Source organism: Canis lupus, chromosome 18, assembly GCF_011100685.1.
Source record: "Canis lupus familiaris isolate Mischka breed German Shepherd chromosome 18, alternate assembly UU_Cfam_GSD_1.0, whole genome shotgun sequence".
NCBI classification, from domain to species: Eukaryota; Metazoa; Chordata; class Mammalia; order Carnivora; family Canidae; genus Canis; species Canis lupus.
The window spans coordinates 15205627-15232336 of record NC_049239.1 but is presented as its reverse complement, the minus strand read 5'-3'; the positions used below and the strand labels follow the sequence as shown (position 1 = coordinate 15232336).

General features: G+C 39.9%; 1 protein-coding gene across 3 annotated transcripts in view; it reads right to left on the bottom strand.

Moving 5' to 3' along the window:
* Positions 1 to 1477: 1477 nt before the first annotated feature.
* The window catches only part of PUS7 (pseudouridine synthase 7), a 57034-nt gene continuing 31801 nt past the window's right edge, over positions 1478 to 26710 (bottom strand). For all 3 annotated transcript variants that reach the window (XM_038562738.1, XM_038562737.1, XM_038562739.1), the window contains 9 exons: positions 20518 to 20646; positions 19523 to 19648; positions 11114 to 11175; positions 9801 to 9961; positions 8770 to 8896; positions 6863 to 6964; positions 4431 to 4560; positions 3190 to 3281; positions 1478 to 2584 (listed from right to left, as the gene is read on the bottom strand). In XM_038562738.1, the coding sequence (XP_038418666.1) occupies positions 2448 to 2584; positions 3190 to 3281; positions 4431 to 4560; positions 6863 to 6964; positions 8770 to 8896; positions 9801 to 9961; positions 11114 to 11175; positions 19523 to 19648; positions 20518 to 20646 (1066 nt within the window). In that variant the 3' untranslated portion in view covers positions 1478 to 2447. The remainder of the gene's footprint in view (positions 2585 to 3189; positions 3282 to 4430; positions 4561 to 6862; positions 6965 to 8769; positions 8897 to 9800; positions 9962 to 11113; positions 11176 to 19522; positions 19649 to 20517; positions 20647 to 26710) is intronic.

Below are 26710 nucleotides of genomic sequence, written 5' to 3'. Positions count from 1 at the left end.
CCTGTGTCTCTGCCTGTCTCTCATGAATAAAATCTTTAAAAAACCAAACCAAACCAAAACACAAAATAGCACACATACACACACATCTGGAGACTACAACACACACACACACACACACACACACACACACACACACTCTATTTCGTATCTCACACACAGATCCTTAGTATTTTAGTGCAAAATTGGCCACGACTACAAAAAGCATTTTGATACAAATACCAGTTTGTGTTGATTTGTACTGCCTGGCACAACTGCTCAAGTTTTAAGTACTGATGTGCTATTGTAGGTGCTACTAGTTTTTTCGTTGGACTCATCCAGCAAATATATATATTTTTTGCAAATATTTTTTTATTAGTGTAATGGCTGTCTAGTTACTACCTGCAACATAAAATCACAAATAAAAATAGTTGATAGTATGAGTGTGGTTATTTAGCTTAGTAGAGTGCTGGGTTTACATTATAATAGAAAAATAATGGTCTTTCATTATTTCTTTCAGGCAAAAACTTAGAATACAAGGTATATTTATGTTGTGGATGAGGCTGCTTTCATACTTGTAAATCTGCCTCAGAGAAATGCTTCCCCTTTGTCAACATCAACAGAATGTCCTGACATCTAAGGGAATGATTTATTCCAAGTTGACAAGTCTCTAGAGTTAAACGTTATGTCCCCAAGTCTCAAAATGACTCTAGAGCACTGCTTTGAATCATTCTTTTCCCACTTGTGTTTAAGAAGGAACCTGCACAAACTGGTAGTTGGCTAATGCAGTGTGAAAATAAACTCATCCCATAGGGCCATCATTATTTCCCAGATGAAGAGTACATTTCTAAGTTTAGCCTCACTTTTTTTTTCCCCCAGTAATGTGAATTTAAAATGCAGAACTACTGAATGCACTTGCATTAGGCAGTTAGAGCCCCTTAATGAGCACTTTTTCACTTATCAGTCTGATGAAGGAAGGTAACTTACAAGCACTGGAAAGTACCAACAGTCCAATACACATTTAATAGATTTGGCTTTTGTAGGACAAAAGATTCTTTAGAAACTAGCCAGCTAAAATATCCTGCTATTACTAATCCTTTTTCACCTCTGTAGTGTGATGGACACCCCTAAAATACAGGGGCTGGAAAACCGTTCTGAATCTTCCATTGCCAGACATGGGACAAATGTCACCCACACCACTGTGGCATGCTATTCCTGGGAGGGAAACCTTTCTCCATTCTTCTCTCCAGAAAGCACGCTGGGAAGCAAGTGAGGGGAGCTCTCGTAAGAATAACCCCAAATCCAGTCCAACAGTTGGACAGTTGGTACATTGAACTGTATTATTCTCATGACATTTCAACCCGATCTTGACACATCTTTGTGTTGCCACACCATTTCAGAAGATCCCTCATTCACTTGGTTCCTCCCCCTCAGTCTGAGCTACGGTTCTCGTGTGCATGCCGTTTTAGATAATTTCTTTGATTAATTTAACTAGGAGAAAGGAGTTTTAAAAAATATTTATTATATTTTGTTCTAAAAGTGGTAGAAAATAAAAATTGGTGCACTTATGTCACACACCCTTGGAAAGGCATATTTAGCCTTTCGCACCAGAGACAAGTGTTACACAATGCCAGAGACGCCTACGCCCAAGGTGACAAAGGCTGCTGCTGCTTAGAGGGGCCTCATACAAAGTTTAAAGTTTTCTTCTCTGCTGTCACATATTTTGCGGCAAATACCAGTCCAGCGGAAAGAGTTCTGAACGTAAAAGGCACCTAGAGTAAAAATCAGACCTTGACTTAAAAAAAAAAAAAATAGCTGGACGTGTTTACATCGAGAAAAAAAGGCCTTATTGATGCAACTGTCCTGCAAGGCAAGGATAGTATCAATGCAAAGCTATTGCAACTAAAAGATCTATCAACGCTGACCTAACCCTGATATAGGAGTTTGATGATGACAATCACTTTTGCATTTATAAACCTGTAGATGTTTTATCATCATTTAAATAAGCATGAGTACTGTACTTATATTAAGAGGTGGAGGTGGGGTATACTATTTATTCATAGTCAAGATTTGTTTTGTTGCATTTTCTCTTAAAATGCATTGTTGCACACTCCATTCATGGATACATTAAAAACTCATGTTGTCCTTTAAGAATGTAGCAAAACCTAAAACTGCAACTTTAAGCCGAAGTCCTTTTAAATGATTACAAAGCTAATAAAGCTGACATTTTACTATGATTTAAGCACCTGAAATATATTCTGATCAATTTATATCCTCTGAGCTAGAATTAGGATCCTCAGGATTTGTATATGTGTACAAATATTGCAAATTAAGCTAATAAAAAATTGAAAAAATACAAATAATCTTTAACTACAAAGATCTAAAATACACCTATGGGTCTGTACTAAGAGAAAAATGAATAGGAAGCCAGCAAACACTCGTCTGCATCTTCTAATCTGGGGAGGAAGGACTCAGCGGAGCCAGGTGGTATTCAGCTGGGTCTGGTTCTTGATGCTGGTATCCATTTTTAGCACTTCGCGAATGGCCATGGTAGCGTAGGTAGAAGGAGGGAGAGAAAAATCCATCTTCAGAGCTCTGTATTTGCCCTCTGCCAGGTGAGAGAGAAGAGAAGGGTCAGAAAAGGAAGGCAGCGGCAGACACTGGGGCGAATCATATCATCGCAAAAGAAAGGAAACAACTGTGCTCTTTTCCCTCCGGCTCGACCTCCCGTGGGGCCTCGGAGAATGAAGCCTGGCCAGGACATCTGGGAGTAAATGATCTAGCTGAATCTCTGCAGTAATTCTACCTGGAACCTTCATAGAAAGGGCAGACAACAAAAGAGCAACAGGGTGAAAACAGACAAAAGAATGTCGGCAAGAATTTGACAATGACAATGCAGATTTCATGTGTTAGATTCTGTGCTTGGATTTTCACTCACCTGTGTTAACTCAGGGTGGGGATGGGGGTGGGGTGGTGGAGGAAACATTCAATCACCTAAAACCACAACCTTCTGTGACGTTCCTTCATTTCCAGTGAAATCTACTGTTTTCACTATCAAGCTATATACACATGAAACTAGGATGACAAAACACAAAATAGAAATCACCAAGCTGGTGGAAGGAGGTGGTGATTGCGAGAGTGTTTTGTGTTTTGTGTTTTTGATTGGGAAAACATTTCAAAGTTGACGCAGAACTGATGGCTGAGTAAACTTACCAGAAGCAAAAACCGGTGGTGGTTTCCCTTCTAGGTTGTCCACATCTGTGTTGAAGAGTGGAATTTTAGGATCATCGTATGCAACGACCTCCCTTCAAAGTACATAAACAAAGTAAAGTATGAATATGAGTTGCCATCAAAGGTACTAAGCTTCTCATTGCCATTTGCTTAGAAAGGAAAACATATAGGCCTGTTGGAAATAATTCTGGGTGGGATGATTTGATAACAGAATAGGGCCAGATCCTCTACGTAAGTACTGCCCATTATTATACAGCAAGGTGACAAAGGATGCCAGTCTATGTAAAAAAAAAAAAAAAAAAGTTTCCTTAAGACAGAAATTCTTTTGTACATATGTAGCTGATAAGTACTAAACTTCACTTTGCACAGGTGTGAATAAATTACTAATGGCATTAATATGTTCTCCAGAGTGGTTTTCACTAACACCACCGTGTTCCTCATCAAGAACTGCTCTCTAGAGTGGGAAGGACCAAATCCTGCCAAGCTCATCCCACAACCCAGAGAAGAGGAGAGAAGAGAGAGAGGGAGAGAAAGAGATGGAGAAAGGGAAGAGAGAGGATTTCCTGGCAAGAGAAAATGAAGATTTCAAGGTTTAAAATTCAAGATTTAATTTAAAAAATTATCAAATAGAGCTTTAGTTCACATTAGGTACTGAAATATTTTAAATGACTTAATACATGTGTATTTTTCTCTTTAGAAACATGGTATTAAAACAAACATCAGTGTTTGGAACTCAGAACTAATTCTGAGTAAAGGCAGCGTGCTGAGGGATAGCTCGGTAAGCAACACTGAAATTTTTAAAGATTTACTTTTATTTATTTGGGGGGGGGGCGCAGAGGGAGGAGAGAGCCTCAAGGAGACTCTGGAGCTTGACGACGGGCTTGATCTCACGACCCTGAAATCACACCTGAGGTAAAACAAAGAGATGCTTAAAACTGAGTCACCAAGTGCCCCGATAAATCACAATTTTTTTTATTAGTAAGGAAAAGTATTGTCTGTACATTTCTTCAATAATTTAGCAAGGTCAATAAAATATAAACTCAATCACTTTCATTCACATTTGTTTCTTGATGACTTGAAAAATCCCAAGTAGTAGAAATAATGATTATGGTAATAATATCAAGTAGCACTTCTATGCTAGGACTGGAAAATATACAGGTGATGCAAAAGCTTTCAATTGCACATAATAATTCAGTTCTATTTCATTGCAGACTATCACTCACCAACTGACATTCTGAGGGCGAATAATGATCTTTCGATAGGCCCCTGATAAGGAATAATCTCGAATTTTGTGTCTCATGTTGTCAATATCCAGATTGTCTGCTGTGAGCATTTCTCTGTAGGCTTCACTAACTATAAAATATAAAAAGTTAGTTGGAATACAGCATGCCAGCAAGCTACCTTCAGCTAGACCATGAAGAAAGTAACATGTAAGTTCAATTAGATCATCCTAACAAAACCAGTCCCTCTAATTTATAATCCAGTCTGTTCTCTGGAATCAAAATTTAGGGACTTACTTCCAGGACTAGTGTCTCCAGCTTATATTTGATAACCTGTAAGTTATCTCTTGCAAGCACTACAGTATCTGGGGTGTAAAGATCTCAAGCTAACTACAAAAAGCATTTCAATACAAGTTATTGACCTATTAATACAAGCTCCGAGTTGGAAGAGACCATGTACAGCGGCCTCAAACTCTTTCTGGAAGAAGGCAGATATAAATAATATATATATATGAATAGATCTGGAAAAACCATCTGGCTCAGTCTCACACCTGATGTAGAATCCTTTTTATTTATAACACCGTAGAGAGAGAGAGGCATCACTTTGCTTGTGTGTTGCCATTTACTGGTAACTACTTCTTTTTGTTTTTTTTTAAGAGTTATTTATTCAGGAGAGATAGAGAGAGGCAGAGACACAGGCAGAGGGAGAAGCACTCCCTGCGAGGAGCCCGATGCGGGACTCGATACCAGGACCCCGGGATCATGACCTGAGCCAAAGGCAGATGCTCAACCGCTGAGCCACCCAGGTTTCCCTGCCGGTAACTACTTCTTTGTGAGAAACACAATTGTTAGAAAGTTCTTTATTCTAAGATGAAAACTGTCTTTTTAGAACTTCTGTTGACTGCTTTAGAACACAGCAGACTCACTGCCCTCTTCCACACATACTCACAAGCACTGGACCGACCTTTAAGCCACATCTTCTTTAGGCCAAACAACTGTTCCTTCAACTGTCCCTCCTCTGACTTTTCTGTATTCCCCACAAAACCCTGTGTCTGCTCAGGGCAGCAGCCTGATGTTCAATAAATAACCCCAGATACTTTTTATGTAGATGACAATCAATCTGAGCCTTTACAAAAGTAAGAATTTACGTTTAACCCAAATCAATGCCTTCTGCAATTCTTATAAAAAAAACCCTATTTTTCATGAATTACTATTAATCATTTTGGGTGACATAATTTGCAAACAGAATGAGCAGACTTCTTTACTCAAGTTATTCATAACAAATACTGGGTTGACCAGGGTTGAGGGAAGACTCCCTGACAACACCTGTAAGACCACAGGGATCCCTAACTTGAGCACTGCTGGATGCGGAGTGTGCCTATGTTACCAGTCCACATGCCCTAACCACCACCCACCCAGGCTGGGAACCCGACTTAGCCACTAGGTTTGCATGCACGGCTTGGTCAAAGGTGTGCTGAATTTCTGTTTTAACTGGTATCAGCCCACGTTTCTGATCCTGAGAGGTATAAGAAAGAAGAGTGTATAACTTTTTCTTTCTTGGAAAGAGAGTGTGGCTCTGAGCATCTGAGTGCCTTCCTTCTGCTCCTGCTAGCACTGTCTCCTGGGGGCCTCACTGTGCGGCAGACCGCTTCCCACCCTCTCCCTCACCTCGCTATCCATTCTCTCCTCGTCTCTACTCCTGTCCCTCAGCAAAGTCAACCTCACCTAAGTATTAGGAGCACAGCAATTTGGTTGTGTTAATTAATCAACATGTAAGTGGCAGGTGACTTTAAAGTATTTGTATTATCAGAGAAAAGTGTTAATACCTTAATCATTCTGTAACTTGTACAATTTCAAGGAATATAACATTGATTAAGGAAAATCATTCTGGTCCCGTGAGAGAAAAGATGGGTTTTGTTTTTTGAAGTAGGCTCCACGTTGGGTATAGACATTACTTAAAAATAAAAACTTTTTAAAAAGTTAAATTATCCATCTGAACACATTCCTTCCTGAGAGACTTTGTATGTAACATGGTTTATAAATGTTTGAAATCTAAACATTTTCAAGTCTAATGGAAATCAAAATTCTAAAATTATATTTCAAGTACTGATTTTTTTAAAATGGACTTTATTTTTTTTTTAAGATTTTATTTATTTACTCATGACAGACACACATACACACACACACACACAGAGAGAGAGAGAGAGAGAGAGAGAGAAGAGAGAGGCAGAGGGAGAAGCAGGCTCCATGCAGGGAGCCCAACGTGGGACTTGATCCTCCAGGATCACACCCCAGGCTGAAGGCGGCGCCAAACCGCTGGGCCACCAGGGCTGCCCTCAATTACTGATTTTTGTGCCCCTCTCTTTATCTTGGTGGCCAGTGGCTTAAAATACGTCAGGTTTGTTTTAACTATTTTCCCCAGACAGGGAACTTACTTTTATGCTTTGGGTAGATAACATCGAAACCAGGCAAGGGCATTACCACATCATGGATGGAGTAATTATTAACATCTTCTTCATCAATATAGGTGGCTGTAGCTGCAAATTCACAGATAGAAAAATTATGAAAACAGATGATATTTTCATGAGCTTGATCTTCTAAAATCATACACATCTAAGAAGTTAGAAGTGCATGTTGACACAGGCTAAGTGGCCTACAGAGGTTAACAAAAGAAAGTTAGATGCATTTCTATTCTACTCAAAAAATGAAGATCATGGATTGAGAACAAGTGGCAAGTCAAATAAAAAATTATTTCTCAGCTGCACCCTCAGTTGTTAGAATGTATGCTTTAAAAAATCAGCTTTTTCCTTATTTATTTTTAAAATATTTTATTTATTTATTTGAGAGAGAGAGAAAGCACAAGCAGGGGAGAGGGAGAAGCAGACTCCCTGCTCTGCAGGGAGCCCGATGCGGGGCTCAAATCCCAGGACCCCAAGATCATGACCTAGGCCAAAGGCAGACGTTAACTGACTGAGCCACCCAGGTGCGCCCTCCTTTTTCCTTTTTATTTATTTATTATTATTATTTTTTAAGACTTTATTCATTCATTTATTCATGAGAGATCCAGAGAGAAAGAGTCAGAGACACAGGCAGAGGGAGAAGCAGACTCCATGCAGGGAGCCCGACGTGGGACTCGATCCTGGGACTCCAGGATCATGCCCTGGGTGGAAGGCAAGCGCTAAACCGCTGAGCCACCCAGGCTGCCCACCTTTTACTTTTTTAAACAACACTACAAAATGCTATCTAAAATGTTATCACCAATGGATGCATTTTGCTAAAAGAGTAATTTAAAAAATCATCTGCATTTAGAGGATGAAATGTGATGGCACATGGGACATCAAAATACACTGGATGTAATCACATTGGAGGAGGTTAAGAAATAATCCTGAATTAATAGTTTTTAACAGAAATCTTAGTGGAGGGATGCCTGGGTGGCTCAGCAGTTGAGCGTCTGCCTTTAGCTCAGGATGTGATTCCAGGATTGAGTCTCACATCAGCCTCCTCCTGGGGAGCGTGTTTCTCCCTCTGCCCATGTCTCTGCCTCTCTCTGTGTCTCTCATGAATAAATAAAATCTTAAAAAAAAAAAAGAAACCTTAGTGATTTATTGGGCATAAATACAGATGAGCAGGCCATGTCTTCAGAGAACAGAAGGGCAGCCACATATGCCAGGAAGACAATGGACTGTGAAAATAGGCAGACTTTCATTCTGAGTCCCTGCCGTTTCTTTTTTGACCCAGCTGCGGAACCTTGTGAACCTTGTCTAAAGAACAGTGAGAATACTTCACAGAGTACTATCAGCTTTAAACCAGAAGATGTAGGCGAAGGGCAGAGCACAAGGCCTGGCCCATGGTGAGGGCTCAGCATCAGATGGGATTGTCAGTTTTATGAATGCTGTGGGCACAGACTATGCACTACGTGTCTGTTATGTCATGGCCTGCACGTTACGTGAGCTCCAGTCGAGTGCTGACGTAAAGAAACTCTTTAAAAGTGGCAGGCAACAGCAGAGAGGCCGAGGTACGCTCAGAAGCATAGAGATTTTGCTAGATCCAGATTAAAGTTTGGAAAAAGATTTAAGGCAACACTGAGTCCAAATCTATTCCTGAGAAAATGGAGGCCCAGAGACCCAGAGAGAGCCAGGCAGTTACTCAAATCAGATATGTATTCTCATTAAAATAAAGATTCAAACTGTTCAGTCTGAGTTTATGACGTCTTTCCATTTCAACCTTACTAGACATCTCTCTCTCTCTCCCTCTTAAGTAGTGGTGAGCTTGGTTTTTAAGCACTAGTGTCAAATAACTGAGCCACAGTTGGATGGAATAATGATGATATCTGCCTTTTTACCTCCTTTGAGAACAAGGTCCCCTGGAACGGGCTTCAGTCCATACTCTTCTATTCTCTTGCTTACCATGTTATTCCACACATAGCTTTGATAGCTATGAATATACATTAAGCGATTATTTCTTGGTATCTGGAAGGAAGAAGAAAATGGGTAAGGAAAAAAAAAATACATGTTCTGAATATTAAAAGTACTGTACTTTCCAAGACATCTCACTTGTTTAATGGTGACCCCAGGATAAGCAGCTCATACTTTGAATGTCATTTTTCTAACAGCTTAGAGAAATAGGGACTGAAGCACAGAACCAGTGCTAGAGACAGAACCCCTTCGACTATAGGGTCTTCACAGCTCTGGTGACAGTGGTTCCCATGCATTCATACAAATAAACCTATACCCTGGTGGAACCTATACCCTGAATCAAAGACACATCACTGACAGGGTAAACAGTGCTTTCTTCCTGATAATTCCACGGAAGGAGAAACTCTAAATAACAGAACTGATCACTAATTACGTGTAGGAAAATCTGCTCTTTTTGTTTATCTGGGGAAGAGTAAGATTGAAGTTGAAGAGTTAAACCAGTCTGTTCTGGGTTATAGATATCCAAATACGAGCATAGGTCATACATGTCAAAATGGTAGCCCCACTGTTGAACCACCATGAACAAATCGAAGTAAAATGTGATCATTTAGACCACTTCTTGTGCAACCTCTTACTTAGGCAGGTTACAGTTCTGATGCTAAAGAATGATCAAGAAATGAACTCTAAGATGGATTGTGAATTTCTGAAGTATCCAGATACTTAATTTAAATTTCCTTAGGGATCATATTTTCCACTCCAGCAGTCCCTGCACCCACCCTCTTCCCGCTTCACCATTCAGGGTACAAACAAGGATCACTCAGGTAACACAGCACTCAGAGATCAAAGGATCCTTATTTACCTTCTGCTCCTTCAAAATTTAGTACAATATTTAAAGATAAAATTTAAAAAGCATTAAGCCACCTCACGTCATTTGCCTGACTTCACAAATAGCACTCACTATGCCAAATGCAGAGACTATATTCTTCATTCCATATTTGGAAAGTCCTCGAAGCAGCTGCCCTTCCACACACCTTTTGACAGGAAGTTTTCTGAGGGCAGCGGCTGGGTCTTTGCTCTTCGCCCACTCTTCCCTGCACTTAACCAAGTAGCCCTTTTCGGCTGGGGGAAAGAAAAAGCAGTGATTAAAATAATTTATTGAATAGATAGATTTCCATAACCTAACATGCTTCCTAGAGAACACAAATTAGAAAATGCTCTTTGTAATACAGGTACTCTGAACAGCTTCTGCTCACCTGAGAATACCCATCAGAATGTGAACAGGACAAGCAGAGCGTACAGAGCAAGCCAGCTTTGTCAACCTACCGCCAACCCCAGGATTTATTTTTTTTTAAGATTATTTATTTATTCATAGAGACACAGAGAGAGGGGGGGGGGGCAGAGACATAGGCAGAGGGAGAAGCAGGCACCATGCAGGGAGCCCGACGTGGGACTCGATCCAGGGTCTCCAGGATCATGCCCTAAGTTGCAGGCGGTGCTAAACCGGTGCGCCACCGGGGCTGCTCCAACCCCAGGATTTAAAGACCATTACTGTTCCATTATCACAGCTGATTCAATAGAGGACAAAACCAACACAGTCCTTTCTTCTGTTTTTCTACTGTGTTGGCAAATTTAATAGGCCACTCACTTTAAAATTAGACTTTATTTCTCTTTTCATTTGCAAATGAATAATTACCCAAAGTGCAATGTGGGTCTCAAATCCACAACCCTGAGATCAAGACCCGGGCTGAAATCAAGAGTCAGATGCTCAACTGACTGAGCCACCTACCTGCCCCTGCAGGCTCCATGCAGGGGCCCAATGTGGGACTCAATCCCGTGACCCCAGGATCACACCCCGAGCGGAAGGCAGACGCCCAACCACTGAGCCACCCAGGCATCCCTCCTCAATACTTTTTTGCCCAGTTTTTACATCATATTACAGTATGCTTTAACAGATTAACCACAAATGAAATATGTTTGGATTCCTGCATGTTTAGAGATTTGGTAGTGCATGGGGAAAAAGAAAGAAATGTATTCATTTATGAATTAATAAATGAGATTAGCTAAACAGATGAAAACAGGATATAAATTATGTATCTCAAATATATATATAATTAGTGAAAAAATAAACTATCCTCTTTACTTTAAAAACAATTTTTTAAAATTCTGAAATAACCATCCCCAAGACACACATACTTTTTACTCAAAACAATTCCATGAATACCTAACAAGATACTCTATTTTTTTTTTCTTTAACATGAATTTCATTCTTACCTCCAGAACGGGGTTTCAATATTAAATCCATGACTTCAGTCCAGGAATTCTGGAGGATAGCTCTAAAATTAAACAGCATTTACTTTACTCAATTTTGCATTACATGCTGAAATTGGTGGAGTACCAAATCATGTTAACTTTATATATTTCATTAAATGTGAAAGTAAGCTGCAAAACTAATATAAAGGTTTCAACTGTAAATACCAAAGGAACTTTAAAAAGAGAGAAGAAAAAAAAAAAAAAGAAGAAAATAAAAACATGTTCACTCATTAACATTGAGTATCACGGCAGTTTTCAAAATGCAAATGTTATAAATACTACCAAATCATTAAGCTGTTACCCATGGTATTATCTGTATAATCAAAGTCTGCACTAAAACTTATTTGAAACTTCTCAAGAAATTTCTCCCCCTGGTTAAATATCTTCTTGTCTAGACAAAAAGAATAACATTTTATCCTTCCCTATTATTCTTGCCAAAATGGAAATATCTTTATTTTTGTTGATTAGAATATATGCTTCTTAAAAATTAAAACATTTAGGAAGGTTACCTGTTATCTAATTAACACTATCTAAGGCAACACTTTAGAGTGTATTTGTTGTGATCCTTTTAAAAACGATTTTATCTTTTAAAAGATTTTGTTTATTTGAGAGAGAGAGCAAGAGAATGAAAGGGAGCAGGGGCAGAGAGAGAAACAGGATCCCAGGACCCCGGGATCATGACCTGAGCTGAAGACAGATACTTAACTGACTGAGCCACCCAGGTACCCCCTTAAAGATTTTAGTTTTAAGTAATCTGTATATCCAACGTGGGGCTGGAATTTACAACCCCAAGATTAAGAGTCATCCACTCCATCAACTGAGCCAGTCATGTGCCCCCATGACTTTTTTCAGAAATTTGTCAGCATAGGTAATGTTTAAACTTTTATTATCTTTTGCCATACAAAAATTTTGTATATCATATCTGAAATTTTTTCCAGTAAGATTTCTGGTGTTGGAGTCTTGCTTAGAAAGGCCTTTGCTAGGGACGCCTGGGTGGCTCAGTGGTTGAGCGCCTGCCTTTGGCTCAGGTCATAGCCCCAGGATCCGGGATTGAGTCCCACATCAGGCTCCTTGTGGGGAGTCTGCTTCTCCCTCTGTCTGTGTTTCTGTCTCTGTCTGTGTCCCTCATGAATAAATAAATAGATCTAAAAAAAAAGAAAAAGAAAAAGAAAAAGAAAAAGAAAAAGAAAAAGAAAAAGAAAAAAAAAGAAAAGAAAGAAAAGAAAGAAAGAAAGAGCCCTTTCCTAGGGGCACCTGTCAGTTAAGTGTCCAACTCTTGGTTTCAGCTCAGGTCATGATCTCAAGATTGTGGGAACAAGTCCTGTGTAGAGCCCCAAGTCTGACTCCGTGCTTAGTGGGGAAGTCGCTTGAGAATATCTCCCTCTCCTGCTCCCCTTGCTCACTCTTTCTCTCTAAAATAAATAATAGTAATAATAGATAAATATTTTTAAAAAGGCCTTTCCTACCATAAGAATATACAAATCTCTTCTAATTTTTCTGTTTCTTTTAGTTAATCACGGTATTTTTCATGTTTAAGTTAACCTAGTTTTGCATATTACGCTATATAAAATGCTCTTTGGTATCTTATGATATGATCATATGGATTTTATATCTACTAATGCAATTAATTACACAACAGATTTCTTACTGCTGGCCATCCTTGCAGTCCTGACACAATCCATGCTGTATTAGTCTTTAAATATTCTCCTGGGTGACACATCATATAGCTGGCTAGGCCATCCCCAACACCTCCAAAGAGAGTGGAGTACTAATTCAGGACTAGACCCTGGTCTGTCAGGTACCACAGAAGAGACATCTATGTTCAAAAACCTTTGCTATCTAGCTAGCCACTTGATTTTATAAATAGGTTTATTGCAAAACACCTGTGCTCATCCCCTGACACCATGTGTATGACTGCTTTCACACTGTTCTAACAGCAGAGGGGAGTACCTGCTATGGAACACGCCACTCTGTGGCCAAAAATGTTTACTATCTGGTCCTTCACAGAAGTCTGCCAATGCGTGGTATAATATGTTACAAAGTTCCTTAAGATGCTACCATATACATGAAAGTTCAGTATATATTGCCATATTAAACATGTGCAGATTTGGTTTACAAGAGGCCACTGTATCTGGCCCACTACACATTAAGATGTTTTCTTATGTTCTTTCCTTCTTCTATTTAAAAAATTTGCATAAAATATGCATAACATAAAATTCATGATTTTAGCCATTTTGAAAGTGTACAGTTCTATGACACTAAATATTCATACTGTTGTGTAACCATCTGGATCACCTGCCTTCAGAACTTTTATTTATTTTTTAAATATTTTATTTATTTATTCATGAGAGACACAGAGAGAGAGGCAGAGACACAGGCAGAGGAAGAAACAGGCTCCATGTAGTGAACCCAATGTGAGACTTGATCCTGGGACCCTGGGATCATACCCTGGGCCAAAGGCAGACAGATGCTCAACTGCTGAGCCACCCAGGTGTCCCCCTTCAGAACTTTTACATCTTTCTCAGCCGAAATTCTGTACACACTAAATAACTCCCATCTCTTGGCAACCACCACTCTACTTGGTCTATTTGACTATTCCAGGTACCACATGAAAGAGGAATTACACAGTATCTGTCCTTTTGTGACTAGCTTATTTAGCATAAAAGTCTTCCAGGTCTATTCATGTTGTGAATTGCATGTGTAAGAATTTCCTTCTTGTTGGGATGCCTGGGTGGCTCAGCAGTTGAGCGTCTGCCTTTGGCCCAGGGTGTGATCCTGGAGTCCCAGGATTGAGTCCCACATCCAAATAAAATCTTAAAAAAAAAAAAAGGATTTCCTTCTTGTCAAAGTTGACTGTATCTATGTGCCATGTTTTGCTTATCCACTCATCTGTTAATGGAAACTTGGTTGCTTCCACCTTCTGGATGTCATGAATTATGCTCTTAAAAACATGGGTATTTGAATATTTGCTTTTACTTTTTCTGGGTATATACTGAAAAATGGAATTTATAGATCATATGGTGATTCTACATTTAAAAATCGCCATATATTATTTTCCATACAGGCTGGACCACTTTATATTCTCACCAGCAATGCACAAGGGTTCCTATTTCTCCACATCTTCACCAACACTTGTTTTGTTGTTGTTTTTAATAATGGCCTTTCTAATGAGTTTAAACTAGTATCTCATTATGGTTTCGATTTGCAATTTCTTAATCATTAATAATGTTGAGCCTCTTTTCATTATTAGTTCATTAGTCATTTGTATTTCTCCTTTGAATAAAGTTCTATTCAAGTTGTCCATTTTTATTTTTTATTTATTTATTTTTTTAAAGATTTGATTTATTTATTCATGAGAATACACAGAGAGGAGAGAGAGAGAGAGGCAGAGACACAGGGAGAGGGAGAAGCAGGCTCCATGCAGGGAGCCTGACGTGGGACTCGATCCCGGGTCTCCAGGATCACGCCCCGGGTTGTAGGTGGCGCTAAACCACTGAGCCACCGGGGCTGCCCTCTTTGTCCATTTTTAAATAAAGTTGTTTTCTTGTTGCTGAGTTGTAGGAACTCTATATTAACCCTTTATCAGATATATAATTTGCATATATTTTCTCCCATTCTGCGGACTGCTTTTTCACCCTGTTGATAGTGCCCTTTGTACACAAATATATATAGGTATATTTTTAAGATTTTATTTATTTGTTCAGGAGAGAATCAGAGAGAGAGAGAGAGAGAAAGAGAGAGAGGCAGAGACACAGGCAGAGGGAGAAGCAGGCTCCATGCAGGGAGCCCGACATGGGACTCAATCCTGTCTCCAGGATCATGCCCTGGGCTGAAGGCGGCGCTAAACCACTGAGCCACTCAGGCTGCCCCACAAATCTATATATATTTTAAAGGTTTTATTTATTTACTGGAGATAGAACAAATAGGAGGAACAGCAGAAGCAGAAGCAGAAGGTGAAGCAAGAGTCCCCAATGAGGAAGGAGCCTGACGCCAGGCTCAATTAAGGGACCCTGAGATCATGACCTGAGCCAAAGGCAGATGCTTAACCAACTGAGCCACCCAGGTACCCTGTACACAAATATTTTTAATTTTATGGACTCCACCCTATTTTTTTTCTTTTGTTGTCTGTGCTTTTGGTGTTATATCCAAGAAACTGGCCATCAAATGTCATGAGAATTCCCCTTTTTCGTCTAATTTTATAGTTGTAGTATGCAGGATTTTGATCTATTTGGAGTTAATTCTTGTAAATGGTGTTAAGGGTCCAAATTCTTTTTACTTTTTTAAGTGTATATCCAATTTCCCCAACATTATGTGTTGAAAAGACTGTCCTTTCCCCATTGAATGGTCTTGTTACCTCTGTTGAAAATCATTTGATCATATATGCAAGGGCTTATTCTACCTTAAAAAAAACAAACAAAAACAAACAGCTTTACTAAGGTATAATTCACACATCCATATAATTCATCCATTTAAGTGCACAATTCAATGACTTTTAGTATACTCACAGAATTTCATAACATCATGCAATCAATTCTGGGACATTTTTTATCACCCCAAAAGAAATCCTACACCCACCAGCATTCACTCTCCATTACCCCTTCCCCAGATGTAGACAATCACTATCAACATTCTGTCTCTATGGATTTGCCTATTCTGGGCATTTCTAAAAATTAATCCTATGATATCTTGCCTTTTGTGACTTCTTTCACTTAGCATGTTTTCAAGGTCCATCCATGTTGTGGCAGGGATCAACTCTGCTACATTCTCTTTTATTGCTGAATAATATTCCATTGTATGGATACACATTTTGTTCATCTTTTTATCAGTTGATGGACATCTGGGTCGTTTCCATTTTTTTTCTTTGGCTGCTATAAACATTGGTTTAAATTTTTATCTAAACCCATGTTCTCAATTCATGAGTACATATCTAGGAGTGCAACAGTTGAGTCATATGGTAACTCTACATTTAACCTTCTGGGGACTAACTAGGCTGTTATCCAAACTAGCTGTACCATTTTACATTTCTACCAATAGTGCATAAGGATTCCAATTTTCACCAACACTTGTTATTGTCTGTCTTTTTTATTTTAGCCATCATAGTAGATATGAATAGCTCCTTGTGGTTTTGAACTGCCTTTCCCTAATATTTAGTGATTCTCTAATAATGTTGAGCATCTTTTTGTATGTTTATTAGCCATTAGTCTATGTTCTTTGGAAAAATGTCTACTTAGATCACCTGCCTATTTTTAGACTGTTATTAAGAGTTCTTTAAAAACTCTGGATATAAATCATTCTTACTTTTTTTTTTTTTTAATTTTACTTATTTATTAATGAGAGACACAGAGAGAGAGAGAGAGAGAGAGAGAGAGAGAGAGGCAGAGACATAGGCAGAGGGAGAAGCAGGCTCCATGCAGGGAGCCCGACTTGGGACTTGATCTCAGGTCTCCAGGATCAGGCCCTGGGCTGAATGCTAAACCACTGAGCCACCCGGGCTGCCCCCATTTTTAAACTATAAATGAGGACTTGTTTGTTTTTTCCTTAGGAGGTCCTATGATGGTTACAGTGGGCTGCTTTGAAGGTAGGAAACAGTCTTAGGTTATGGAAACCGTTGGTTTGAAATTTTGAATGGATGGTACTGACTGTATACTTAGGGCCTATGATGTGATTTTTGTTTCTTTTTTATTTTTAATTTTTGTTCCTATTTATTTTTGATGAATCTGATCTCATTCGCATTAGCCATTTTACATTATCTTTGGAGTACAAAATTTGCAGGGTCCCGGGGCTATTCTTCTCCCAAATTAATTACAAATTCAAAAGTTGATACAGGGGCACTTGGGTGGCTCAGTTGGTTGAGTGCTCAATTCTTGGTTTTGGCTCAGGTCATGATCTCAGGGTCATGAGACTGAGCCCCTCGTCAGGCTCTGCACTCAGGGCAGAGTCTGCTTGAGATTTTTTCCTTTCCCCATCCCCCTTGCACTCGCTTTCTCTAAAACTAAGAAATAATATCTTAAAAAAAAAAAAAAAGTTGACACAGCCTGGGGCATTTGGCTGGCTGATCTCAGGGTCATGGTGGGCATGGAGCCTACTTAAAAAATAAGAAAGATGTTATACATAACAAAACAAAATTAAAGAAAACAAAAGTGATACAGCCTTCCCTTAAAATATTGTCCCCCCCCAAAAAAATTCTGTCCCATAACACAATATCTTCACTATCTTTATCAATGTCCTTTGACCATTTAGCAAGATTGAAAACATTACCATTTATTATCTAATAATAACAACGATTATTAATTACTTCAGTTTTCTTCTTCTTTCTCTGATTAGTACACTTTAGTTTTAAAATATTACTTTCTGGGATGCCTCAGTGGCTCAGTGGTTTGAGTGTCAGGTCTACCTTCGGCTCAGGGTGTGATTCTGGAGTCCCAGGATTGAATCTCACATCAGGCTCCCTGGATGAAGCCTGCTTCTCCTTCCTCTGCCTCTCTCTTTGTGTCTCTCATGAATAAATAAAAACTTTTTAAAAAAATTACGTTCTGCTTACTGAGCACCTACTACATCCCAGGCATAGCAACAGGTACTGCATAAATATCATTTCACTTCATTTTCACCACACTGTGACGTTAACATTATGATCTTCATTTGGTAGATGAATAACCTGAGGTTCAGAACCGAAGTCTGACTTTATTGCCTGAGCTTTTAACCTTCACAATACTGACTCAAAGAAGTAGAGAAATTACTACATGATGGATTTTTATCATTTTGTACTTTTAAAACAATTTTATTTTCTAAAAACTGTTATTTATTTATTTTAGAGAAATAGAGTGGGCAGGGAGGAAGAGGGACAGAGAATCTCAAGCAAACTCTGCAGGCTAAGCTCAAAGTCCGATGTGGGGATCTCACAACCCTGAGATCATGACCTGAGCTGAAATTAAGAGTTGTATGCTTAACCAACTGAGCCACCCAGGCACCCCAATCATTCTGTGCTTTTATTTTATTTTTTAAAAAGATTTTATTTATTTATTCATGAGAGACACACAGAGACACAGGCAGAGAGGCTCCATGCAGGGAGTCCAGGATCATGCCCTGGGCCTAAGGCAGATGCTCAACCGCCGAGCCACCCAGGTATCCCTGATTTTGTACTTTTAAAAACACACCAACAGGGCAGTGTGGGTGGCTCAGTCAGTTGAATATTTGCCTTTGGCTCAGGTCGTGATTCCAGGGTCCTGGGATTGAGCTCCACATTGTGCTCCCTGCTCAGTGGGGAGTTTCCTTCTTCTCCCTCTGCCCTCCCTGCCGCTTGTGCTCTCTCTTCTCAGATAAATAAATAAAATCTCAGAAAAAAAAAAAAAAAGAACACCACATGAACAAACGCAACTTTGTGTAGACAGCTGCTATAACCACGCACCAGAAGTCAAGAAAAGTCCTCTGTTCCTAGTACCACAGGGAACCAAGCAGCTGCAGCAAAGCCGCAGGCCTAAATTTCACTTCTGCTAGAACATGGGTTTGAAAGACAAGGAAGAACAGGACCTACACAATCTTTGCAGATCATAACTCATGACGACTTCGAGAATTTAACGCCCATGATTGTTTTATGTAATGGTCTATTGACAGCAGGACAGCATATTCAGGTTTAGGTTTCTGAACCCAAGTATGTATGTAAAGTTTATTTATTTAAGTAATCTCTACACCCAATGTGGGGCTTGAACTCACGACCCCGAGATCAAAAATCACACATTCTTCTCACTGAGCCAGGCAGGTGCCTCTTTTAAAGTTTTTTTTTTTTTTTTTTTTTTTTTTTTAAGTTTATTTGTTTAAGTAATCTCTACACTCAATGTGGGGCTCAAATGACTCCAAGATCAAGAGTCCAAGTACTTATTGATGGGATCCCCTGCTGCCTGAAAGTGAATCAGGGTTTTTAAAAAAATAAACTTAACTCACTTTTACATCCTACGCCACTTTTCTTTAAGGGTGGGGAAAGTAGATTCAAGTTTAATAAACTGGGAAGTGCTTGTTAACAGAGATGACAAACTACATCCTCTCTGTCAGGCTATCCAATTGCTTATTACACTGAGCCAAGATTTACCTATAAAGAAGAAACTAAAAATAGAATCCCTGTATCAGGGATGAGAGAAAAACTTACCTTTCAGGTTGTATCTTTTTGATACAACTTGAATCTTTGATCCTTTATTTTTTACTGTGTATTATCTTAAAACACAACAAGAATTAGAAGGATGCTATGGATCGGTTGATGAGACATACTGGTTCATTTGGCCCAGACATGAATAAGTAAAAACAAGAACAACAAAAAAAACCTTTCTTCTTTTTCTATGTGAGGCCTTTTAGACAAAAGTTAAGAATTTAAATACAAACCTTCCAACTTGATATGTGGGGACAGCTGTAGTCCCAAATCTTTGCATTCCATAGTAGTTAATAAATCCGATCTCCTTGAGAGAGTTCATAGCTTGCTGAACTTGGTCATCAGTTCCTGTTATATTTCTGCAGGGGCCCAAATTACCCAGAGAAAAAAATTTTAGTCAAACACATTCAGGGATGCTTATTGTCAATGATATGGCTTGGCTTCCATGTCTTCCCCTTAACCCCTGTAGCTTTCTCTCTCTACCTGTTGAGGACTTTGTCTTTTTAAAAAAATTGTGGCAAAATATACATAATACTAAGTTCACCATTTTGCCTGTTTTTAAGTACACAACAGACTGGCTTTAAGTGCATCAACAATGTTGTGCAACATTCACCCTATCTACTTCCTGAATTTTCTGCTCTTCAAACTGAAACTCTGTACCCATTAACAATAGTTCCCACCTCACCCTCCCCCACGCCAGGTAACCTTTCTTCTACTTTCTGGGTCTGTGAATTTTTTATTTTATTTTATTTTTATTTATTTATTTATTTTAATGAAGCTGCTTTAAATATCTTGCTTCTTTTTTTTTTTTTTTTTTTTTAATTTATTATTGTCACACAGAGAGAGAGAGACACAGGCAGAGGGAGAAGCAGGCTCCATGCACCGGGAGCCCGACGTGGGATTCGATCCCGGGTCTCCAGGATCGCGCCCTGGGCCAAAGGCAGGCGCCAAACCGCTGTGCCACCCAGGGATCCCTGTGAATTTTTTAAACACAGCGTTTGAAGCAGACAGCTCCTTTCCAAAGGAGGGACTGAGTTTTGAGAGCTGACAGGCATCAGTACAAATACTCCAGCAGTATCTGCTCTCCTAGCCCTATCAGGCTCTGCTTGGGCTTCCTGTTGCCCCACCTGTTAGTACCAGCTCACCTGGATTAATAACTGCCCCAAACAGATGCAAGGTGACCCAGTGAGACCCTCTTGGTCTGCATTCCTACCTGCAGTTCTTTTACCTGAGAACAACTGTGAAGTGATTCCCTTGAAGCTCTCCCAGTTTCAGGGGGTTTTTCTGATAGCTGAAATTCCCCAGCTTAAAGTTCATCAAGCACTTGTTCAAGTGAGCAAGTCTTTGAGCGCTTATTCTAAAAAATATAAAATAAAAAAGAGCATGGAGAAGATCATGAAATACTGCCTGCCTAAAATAGTCTTGGGCACCCTACTACAGGAAACGACAGCTTGAGACAGGACTGCACCAAGCTATGCTGAGCGAAAAAGTCGGGCATCACGGCAGGTGGCCTGAGCATACTTTTCATTTCCCCCTGGATTGTTCCTCCTGCAAAATGACAGCAGTTCAATCTTACTGGATAGATGTAACCTGGGCCATATTTATGTTCATCAAGTCTCATGTTAACTAGAACGAGTAATGGTACTATCGTATCTGTGCAATTTGCTACTTTTTGTGAGGGGTAAGGGGATAATAACAGAGAGCAATCTCATACAATCGTAAAGACTGTTATTAAGCATTTTAAAGAGTGAGTCCTAATTTTGTCTACAGAAAAATACTGTAATCTCACAAAGAAAACTTGAAGTACAGAAAAAAGAAAAACAATGCAGTTTCATCACCTGAAAAAAAAAAAGTTAATATCCAACTTTGCTTTTCCTCCCATTCTTTTTTCGTTTTTAAAGATTTATTTGACACAGCAACAGAGAGACAGCAAGAGACAGAGCGCACAAGCACAGGGAGTGGCAGAGGGAAAGGAAGAAGTAGGCTCCCCACTAAACAGGGAACCCGATGTTGGGGCTCAATCCCAGAACCCCAGGATCATGACCTGAGCCCGAAGGCAGACGCTTAACCGACTCAGCCATCCAAGTGCTCCCATTTTTTTTTCTTAAACACATTATGTATAGATAGATAAGAGATACAGATGGCATCCGACCATAAATGTGTACCTTGTTATCATTTAAGGATGGGACGAGTGGGTGGCTCACTTGGGAGGAGACTCCCTGCTTAGAAGGGAGCCTGATGTGAGGGGAGCTCAATCTTCTGACTGGGGAGATGGTGACCTGAGTTGAAAGCAAGAGTCAGATGCTTAACTGACTGAGCCACCCAGGCGCCCCGGTATCTTGCTTTATTCCCACTTAAAAATGCGTATTGGAGATTTGCTTCATCCACACAGTACTGTGAGGCTGCCGCATTCTTTGTCCAACTGCACATTCAGGATAGCGGCTGACCTGCATATTCCATCCTTTATCTGACCTCCTTTGATGGACATTTAAATTGCGACCTATCTTTTGCTATCACAAACAATTCTATGGCAAACATCCCTGAACATACTTCTTTGTGCATCTATATAGGTACATGTTTGGAATAAATTCCTAGATGTGGAAAGTGTGGATTTTAAATTTTAATCCCTACTGCCCTGCCCTTGGAAAGTTTGATCAGTTTTATGCTCACACTGCTGATACATAAGTGCCTGCTGCCTCACCCTCATGTCTCCTCCCAAGGCATGCTACAAACCTCATCTTGAACTCCACCAGTCTGTTAAAAATGTTTTACCTTGGTTTTTATTTGCACACTTCCTGTTGTGAGGTTAAACATTTCACATATTGACTATGAACTGCTTGTTTGTCCTGTTATCTATATTTAACCTATTTTGGGTTATTTTTCTTACTGTTTTCACGGAGTAAGGAAATCTACCATTTACCACACAGTTTGCAAATATTATCTTCCACTTTGTGAGTTTAGTTTATTTTTATTAAAATATTTTATTTATTCATGAGAGACACACAGAGAGAAGGAGGGGCAGAGACACAGGCAGAGGGAGAAGCAGGCTCCATGCAGGGAGCCTGACATGGGACTTGACCCCGGGACTCCAGGATCATACCTTGGGCCGAAGGCAGGCACTAAACTGCTGAGCCACCAAGGATCCCCTAGTTTATTTTTTAAAAGACTATTTATTTGAAAGGGAGAGAGAACACGAGGGGCAGGGCGAGGGGCAGAGGAGGAGGGAGAAGCAGGCTCCCCATTGAGCAGGGCTTGATCAGGACCCTGAGATCTCGATCTGAGCAGAAGGCAGTTGCTTAACCAACTGAGCCATCCAGGTGCCCTGAGCTTAGTTTATTTATAGTATAATTTATGCTTCAGAAAATTTACCCCCCAGTATTTTTTATTTTTTAAAGATTTTATTTATTTATTCATTCATGAAAGACACACACAGAGAGGCAGAGACACAGGCAGAAGGAGAAGCAGGCTCCGTGCCGGAAGCCCGATATGGGACTTGATCCCAGGTCTCCAGGATCCCGCCCCGGGCCAAAGGCAGGCGCTAAACCACTGAGCCACCCAGGGATCCCCCTCCCCGTGGTATGTTAAAAAAAAATTCAAAACTTGAGGAAACTGGCATCACTGTTACCTTATACCTTCCACAGAGATTTACCAATTGTTAACTTTTTGCCAGACTTATTTTTTTTTTTTTTAGATTTTATTTATTTACTCATGAAAGACACAGAGAGAGAGAGAGAGAGAGAGAGAGAGAGAAAGAGAGAGGCAGAGACAGAGGCAGAGGCAGAAGCAGGCTCCATGCAGGGAGCCCGACGTGCGACTTGATTCCCGGATCTCCAAGATCATGCCCTGGGCCGAAGGTGACGCTAAACCACTGAGCTACTTGGGCTGCCCTATCTATCTCTTTCTAATCTATGGCATACACATATACACAAATGTGAAATCTAAATACTTTACCGAACCATTTGAGTTTGTTGCAGACATCACACCTTGTGACCCTGTATCTCCTAGGACAAGCAGAGTCCCCTGCCTAACCAAGTGGGTCATACTCGGGAAGCCTAACAGGAATTTGACACTACCAACAGGCAGTCCATACCCACACTCACCCAATTACCTGATAACATCATCTCAATTTTTTTTATAAGCTCCCTAAATTCAGGATCTAACCAAGGACCTCATACTACCATTGCAATGTCGTTAGTCTCCACTAAGCTGTCTGGATCTTTTCCAGGCTTTTGTTTTACTTTGGTATCTGACTTAGCAGAATCCAGGGCAGCTGTTACATACCTTGCCTTTACATCTGGATTTGTCTGTTTCCTTGTGATTAGACTTAGATAAACATATTACTTAGGTGATGCTACAGCCTTTTCAGTGTACTGTAGCAAAAGGCAATAATATTCAGTTTGTCCAACACTGATGGTGATTAATTTAATCACTGAGCTAGGATGGTCTGTGCAAGATTTTTCTACTGGAAGGAAACCTTTCCTCCTAGGTGATTATTCTGTTCCTGAGTCTTTCATCCATCTGTTCAGGTACCCCAGGATTCTTACTGCCTGAAGAAAATACTAGTGTGTTGATGTGAAAGAGTGTTTTTCTCTATCTATAATTCCTCCTTCTTAGTTGGTATTCTTCTGTAAATAAGGAGTATATAGTAAAATTTTTGTTACATTCATGATTTTTTTTTAATTCTTTTTACTTATTCACAAGAGACAGAGAGAGGCAGAGACACAGGCAGAGGGAGAGGCAGGCTCCCTGCAGGGTGCCTGATGCCGGACTCAATACCAGGACCTCAGGATCACAACCTGAGCCAAAAGCAGACACAAAACCACTGAGCCGCTCAGGTGCCCCCTCCTCATTTTTTTTTTTTTTTTCAATAACTCAAGGTTTAGAGGCCCCTGGGTGGCTCACTCAGTTAAGTGTCTCCCTTAGGTTCAGGTCATGATCCCATGGTCCTGGGATGGAGCCCTGTGTCAGGCTCCCTGCTTAGTGGGGAGTCTGCTTCTCCCTCTGCCTATGTCTCTGCCTCTCTCTCTCTCTCTCTCTCTCACTGTGTGCCTATCATAAATAAATAAAATAAAATAAAAAAATAAAAAATTAAAAAAAGGTAGACTATGGAGTATAAAAACTGTACCAAGGACCTGGCTACAAATACAAAAAAATATTTATACATCTGTACCTTTATGCAGTGACACTGTGGCTGGTGCTGCTTTTTGACTGGCTTTGTTGAGATCCAGCAAAGTGGAGTCATGGCTTTGGAAGCCATTCCTGGTGAGCAACTTTTGCTTCAAATAAGAGTTTCTTTGTAGGGGGGGAATATCTGGCAAAGTATTGCCACTTTACCCACTCAGTGAAGACCTACAAAAATGTCATCACTGATTCTTTCCTGCAGTTTTTTTTATATATTTTTTTATTTTTGATTCACTTGGAATTTATTTGGAATAGGGAACTAAGGAGCCAATTTTTTTTTTTTCAGGTGGCTGTTCAGTTATTTCAACATTCACTGACTCAACCATTTTTTTCTCTGATCTTAAATGCTACTTTTTTTTTTAAGATTTTATTTATTTATTCATGAGAGATACAGAGAGAGAGGCAGAGACAGAAGCAGAGGGAGAAGCAGGATCCATGCAGGGAGCCCGACGTGGGACTCGATCCCAGGTCTCCAGGATCACGCCCTGGGCCAAAGGCAGGAGCTAAACCACTGAGCCACCCAGGGATCCCTAAATGCTACTTTCAATATATACTAAATCTGTGTATGGATCTAGATCTCTAATTACTCTACTGATTTATGTGCCAAGATCAAATAGCTTTAACTGTGATAATTCTTTTTTTCTTTTTTAAGATTTTATTTATTTATTCATGAGAGACAGAGAGAGAGGCAGAGACACAGGCAGAGGGAGAAGCAGGTTCCATGCAGGGAGCCCGATGTGGGACTCGACCCCGGGTCTCCAGGATCAGGCCCTGGGCTGAAGGTGGCACTAAACCACTGAGCAACTCGGGCTGCCCTAAGATGTCTGTTAAAAAAGGTTTAAGAAATAAGTGATGTAAAAATTAGAAGGGAGACGGCCAAATTGCAGTTGTCAGTGATGATTGTTTCTACTCAAAAGAGTTTACTGAAAGTTATACAAGGTAACAAAGATTAATGTACAAAAGGTAATATGAAGACAATAGGCAGTTAAAAATTATAATGGAAAAGAGATGTCTTTTACATAAAAAAGGGAAAAAAGGAACATACCTAGAAATAGATTTTTATATATGTATGTGGGATTTTCATGAAGAAAATTTTAAAATACTGTTGAGAGATGTAAAAGAAATGAATGAATGATAAACCTCTTCTTGGGTACATATAAATGTCTTTTCTTATTGGGTAAATGCATAAATTTATTTATAAATTTAACAGTAAATGCTGTTACTAATGAGAATACCAGTAGAATGTTATTTTTTAACTAAGTTAATCATAAAGTTAATGTAGCAAATCTAAAATGAAAACTAGCTATAAAAATTCTGGAAAAGTGGGGATCCCTGGGTGGCGCAGCAGTTTGGCGCCTGCCTTTGGCCCAGGGCACGATCCCGGAGACCCGGGATCGAATCCCACATCGGGCTCCCGGTGCATGGAGCCTGCTTCTCCCTCTGCCTGTGTCTCTGTCTCTCTCTCTCTCTCTGTGACTATCATAAATAAATAAAAAAATTTTTTAAAAATCCTGGAAAAGTTACTAACAAAGGGGGCTTAACCTCAGTATATATTTAAAGCATGTTATAGAAATATCAGAGTTAGGGCAGCCCTGGTGGCTTAGCTGGTTTAGTGCCACCTTCAGCTCAGGGCCTGATCCTGGAGACCCAGGGTCGAGTCCCACATCGGGCTCCCTGCATGGAGCCTGCTTCTCCTCTGCCTGTGTCTCTGCCTCTCTCTCTCTCATGAATAAATAAATAAAATCTTAAAAAAGAAAAAAAGAATTATCACAGTTAAAGCTATTTGATCTTGGCACATAAATCAGTAGAATAATTAGAGACCTAGATCCATACACAGATTTAGTATATATTGAAAGTAGCATTTAGGGATCCCTGGGTGGCTCAGTGGTTTAGCTCCTGGATCCCAGGATCAGGCCCTGATCCGAAGGCAGACATTCAACTGCTGAGCCACCCAGGTGTCCCCAAATAAATAAATAAAATCTTAAAAAAAAAAAAAAAAAAAAGAAGAAAGAATCTAATATGCTTGAAAATAATGTACCAATTGAAACTTACTTATAAAAGACATTTACTCTGAAAACTACCACCACAAAGAACGTTTGTGCTTCACCTTGGTGAACAAGACACTTGACACTCTACACTGTTTATCAGCACTAGTCAGTCCTTGGAGCTTATCCCTGCTGTCAGGAGCCATGTTCCGCTTTGCCCTGGAAATGCAGGAGTTGGGGGTGGGTATGTGTCTG